We start from the raw sequence: 4978 nt of genomic DNA, 5'->3' as shown, positions 1-4978 counted from the left end.
CCCCAACGTACACTCCTCTTTTCTGAAGGAGTTTTCTCCTATCTAGATCACATCAACAACCCAAATAACTCACTTTAAAAACTTGAGTGGAACAGAGTATGAGTTTGAAATTTACCCAGCTGCGGGTGATGTCTACACTCTTCCCCTTGCCCATTCTGGCTGTCAGGGCAGCAAAGATGGCCCTGATGAGCCAGTGGACAGAAGGGTCTGCAGAAGGAATCTGAGTAATAAAATCAAGGCAAAAAAAAAAAAAAGATTTTATTTTAAAAACAGGTTTGTGGGTTTTTTTTTCTTTTTGCATTCAGTACATTGTCATTCAGACGTCACAACACTATATACAGATACACAACATTTTAAAAAAGCCTATTTCTGATGAACATTTCAAAAGAACACTGTTTTGTAATGCACCAGTGGGAAGGGAGAAGGTGAGGGACCTCCCCCCTCAGCAGCAAGTTGGCCTTTGAGGAGGGATAGTTGGGCAGCGTCTACATTAGCTGGTTAATTGGGGGCTGGTTATTTCGGCCTCCTGGAAGAAAACTGCTTCCCTCTGGACAATCAGTAAAAGTGAAAGTGTGAGGCGCTCTCCTCAGTGACTGCCTCCATGGAGAAGCAACTGGAGAGGGGCTCTGCTGGGGGACCCACTCTCCATCCCCTTGGAAGAGAAGTTTGTCCTTTCCTTAGAAAAATGTTCTGCTTCTGTGCCTGGCCTGATCCCCAGTAGAGAGAGGGAGGGAGGGAGAGAAAGAGAGAGAGAGAGAGAGAGAGAGACATATTTGGCAGTGTGGTTGGAGTTTCCATCCTCCTTGGATTTCTGCATGTTGACTGAGAGAGCAGAACAGAGGAGGCAGTGGGGGCAAAGTCGGCTCCGGAGAAATTCAGTTTCCTGGTTGAGGTGGGGGTAGGCAGCTCCTCCACCAATTCCAGCTTTTGTTGAAACAGGAAAGAAAGAAAACCTATGCGCTGTCTGTACTCCAATCACGATGCCAGATCCCTAACAATTATCATTAATATTAACGCGACTTTTAAAATATGCACAGAAAACCTTACCTGGGAAATCTTGCCTAACTAAGGAGTGCGGGAGGGACAGGGAACAGGAGGAGGAACTGGAAGGATAGTGTGAGCTCACCAGGTCCTGCACCGAGGCCCCACCCTCAGGAGGGTCATCAACCTGCCTGGGCAAAGGATGAGGCTAGAATGGGGTCACGTGGGGCTCCCCAACCCTGCTTTGGTTGGAATGATCGGGCTCTTCGCCCCCTGCCTCTCAGCTTTCTAGCAAGGCGAAGGATGAAGGCAAAAGGGAGCGGAGGCCGTCGGCCTTCCTCCCACAGCCCACCCAGACCCACCTCCAGAGCTGCTGAGGCCTGGTAGGTCCCATCTGCACAGGGGTGGGAGTTGAGGATGGGGTGGGGAGTAGGGGGCCGCAGAGCGCGCCCTCTGATCCTCTCTGCCTCCCGCGGCGCAGTCACTCTTGCCTGTTAACATTAAATATTCGTCTGCGCCAGGCGAAGCGTCCTTCGTTGGGTTCGGTTATGGTACAAAGCGGCGACATAAATAGACGGGGCGGGTGGCCGGACGGGCGGTCAGGTGGAGTGGAGATGAGGCGCTTTTGATTTGCTGACCACCTTCTTCTCTTTGACCCGTCGGTTCTGGAACCAGATGGTGACCTGGCGCTCGGAGAGGTTCGTGGTGGCAGAGATCCGCCGGCGCTTCTCTTTGGTGATGAACTTGCTGGCAGCGTACTCCTTCTCGAGCTCCTTCAGCTGCACCTTGGTGTAGGGCACGCGTTTCTTGCGCCCGCGCCGGTAGCTGCTCACCTCGGGCTGTAGGGGAACCACGTCTGGGGGCAGAAAGAAGCCGGGCGGCAGGAAGTGAGTCGTGTGCCTGGACCCTGGGCCAACCGGACCGTGCGCCCCAGGCTGCACCACTGAGTAGGCTCAAGGTGCCGGCAGGGACTCGAAGGGGACAGACGAATTGCCCCCTAATTCTTTGCGCCTGTTATTAGCCAGGCCACGACTAAGGTGAGGCCACTGATGTGTTGCCTCTGGTGAAAACTTTTTTTTTTTTTAAGATTTTATTTATTGGGGCGCTTGGGTGGCTCAGTCGTTGAGCATCTGCCTTCAACTCAGGTCATGATCCCAGGGTCCTGGGATTGAGCCCCGCATCGGGCTCCCTGCTTTGTGGGGAGCCTGCTTCTCCCTCTCCCACTCCCCCTGCTTGTGTTCCCTCTCTCGCTGTGTCTCTCTCTGTCAAATAAATAAATGAAATCTTTTTTTTTTTAAAGAGTGGGGGAGGGAGAAGCAGACTTCCTGCCTAGCAGGGAGCCCAATGTGGGGCTCGATCCCAGGACCCTGGGATCATGACCTGAGCCGAAGGCAGATGCTTAACGACTGAGCCACCCAGGCGCCCCTGGTGAAAACTTTTAAAGAGGGGGGATCCAAAAACTTGGGAGTCGAGGTAAGTAATATTTTAATGCAATGTTTAAAAAATCGAAATGAATGCAAAAAAACCCCATGATAAACAGAATAACAAATTTTAAAATAAACATGGGACCAGTAGTACTGATTTTTCCTTTTGCCTCAGGCTCCAATACAGCTCTGCACAGCATTTGTTATTAAAATCCCATACCCTTAAAAGGGTCCCTGCAAATTTCACCCTGGTCTGAGGGCCTAGAGGATTGCAAGTATTCAGGAAAATTCCTCCTTCCTGCAGTTAGATCACTTGGGCATCCATTAGCATAAACTGTGCCCCATTATCAGGGGAAGGCGTTCTGTTGTCAGTTTGAGGGAGGGAATGGCAGGAAGGGAGAGAGCTTCAGTGGGAACCAACCACTGAGTGGGGCCTCATGCCTTTGGTCACTGCCTCTGCCCTAGGAATCTGAGACCTGTACCAACAGATAGAGAAGAAAAGCGTCCAGGTGAAGCCAGCCTGCTGGGAAGCCAATCGCCCTAGATGTCCAATGTTGTGAGCCACTTAACAGCATCCAAGTTGAGAGGTCCTGGATGGGAGATGTAGGGAATCAGGCCCCTGGAGGTGGAGTCCATGCCCCAGGGTCTGCCCACCAAAGGAGGCACTAGGAGAGCCCTTCTTGGGTTAAAACCAGCTGTTGACGTAAGTCTTCTACAAAAAGAATTCAGTGCCTCTCCTTGCCCCGCACCCCAAGTGTCCTCTCACCAAAAGAGAGCAAATTCTGCTCCAACCCCCTCTCCTCTCCATTCCTCCAAAGCTGAGAGAAACTGTCTCCATCACATACAGGAACCCTAGCCACTCTAAATACCTTGTTATTCCAACCACTACTAGGTAAATTTCTTTAAGTCTGTGAATTTCACAGGAACTAAGAACAATATATGTCACTTATATCCCCCCTTCCATTCCACCCTCACCTCTGTTAATAAAAAGATCATTGCAACACTTTCAAGGGGGAAAGTGGGGTATTAGGGAGATCATCTGAATAATTCACCCCTCAATTTTTAAAAATGTAATTGTTAGACTTCTTCAGGCAGAAGCTAATGATGAGGACTGAATATCTGGGGTTCCCCCTTCATTCTCACTGCCCTTTGGAAGTAGAGAGGCAGTCCAGAACGCAGACATAAAGCTCTTCCTGAAATGCTTGTTCTCACCCCACCCTCATAAAACACCTTCCCTACACCATTCCCATTGGATCTGCTCTCACCCAGGAATACTTGTCTATACAGGCCGGAAAGAGAAGAGGTCACAATCAAATGCCAGTAGGAAATAAAGTGCTCAGGAAGAATATGTGAAAGAGGGGGTCCCAATGGCCTGGTTTGGCTGTCTTCATGATGACAATTTCTCAGGAAAATTGTTGGACTTGTCACTTTTCTCTGCCTGTGTAGGAATAGGTCAAGGTTTGTTTTTTTTTTTTTTAAATCTGAAAAACAAAACAGCTTCACTTTAACAGAGAAGATCCTTTAGGGTAAAAAGAATTTTTTGTACAAGATAATTTTTAAAAAATCTCTCAGTTCTCAACTTTGTTTTACTCTTACAGACATAGCTCTGATTCAGGAGATTGATGATTCCGGGACAAGAGTAAAACAAAGAGGGTAAGTAGTGATACCATGAGGTATTTGGTGTTTTTTTGTTTTGTTTTGTTTTTTTAATTTAACATCCTCAGAACATTTTTTCAGGCTTATTTTATTAAACCCAATTTACAAGATGAGGAATCTGAAGCTCAGAGTGGGTAAAATAACTTAAGTGGCAGAGCCAGATTTTAAACCAAGATTTTTCTGACTCAACATAATGAGACAGTAAGTTCTAAAATGGAAATAGGCTATCTGGTACAAAACACCTCCTTTTCCTTGGAGTGCAAAATGAGATAAAGTGGGTTTTGGTTCCTGAATTAACCAGCTAATTGTCCCTGACTTTTTATTTCACTTTCTGGAAATGCTCACAGTTACCTACCCAATTTTGGATCCTCTAAACACCAACTCTAAATTTCCGATGAGGTTTAATCAACACAATCCTTAAAAATTGGTTTTAAAAAGCAGATACCTGGTCTAAACTGGCTATTTTTCTCTATAGGATGCCAAGGATTGATTTGCCAAAGTTTTTAATGGATCTGACCAAAATGTTGGTTGTTTTGGCCCCTTGGGAAAATACCTTTAGTCTTGCCTTCTCAAAAAAGCCCCCTCTCACTGTCTGCTGTCTTGCCTGAAAAGGAATTGGGATCTACAGATACAGAAACATCTGGAAGCTCAGACCTCGAGTTGTGTCTATACTGCCTAAAGTAAGTAGGGGACTTAGTTATTAATTTTACAATCAAGCCTTCCCTAACATCCCTCCAGAGCACATACACACACAAACCACTTCATACCTGGGGACCTAATAGACACCTTTGAGAAGTGAAGAAAAACCAGATCAATGATCAGCTGTAGCCTTCTCTTGGGGTCCTGTGCACAGGTTCCCACTGCCCACTTGCTCTTGACCACCCACTCCTACAACAGGGCTCTGCATTCTGAAGAGG

At 47.4% G+C, this 4978-nt stretch overlaps 1 protein-coding gene across 1 annotated transcript in view; it reads right to left on the bottom strand.

Moving 5' to 3' along the window:
• Positions 1–286: 286 nt before the first annotated feature.
• HOXC13 (homeobox C13) overlaps positions 287–4978 on the bottom strand; it is an 8125-nt gene continuing 3433 nt past the window's right edge. The window contains exon 2 of the mRNA XM_081819153.1: positions 287–1837. Coding sequence (XP_081675279.1) covers positions 1581–1837 — 257 coding nt within the window. The 3' untranslated portion in view covers positions 287–1580. The remainder of the gene's footprint in view (positions 1838–4978) is intronic.

The sequence above is a fragment of the Leptonychotes weddellii genome, chromosome 5 (assembly GCF_054177405.1).
Source record: "Leptonychotes weddellii isolate Sample4059 chromosome 5, ASM5417740v2, whole genome shotgun sequence".
NCBI classification, from domain to species: Eukaryota; Metazoa; Chordata; class Mammalia; order Carnivora; family Phocidae; genus Leptonychotes; species Leptonychotes weddellii.
The sequence above is the reverse complement of the archived record's forward strand: the minus strand, read 5'-3'. Positions and strand labels throughout refer to the sequence as shown.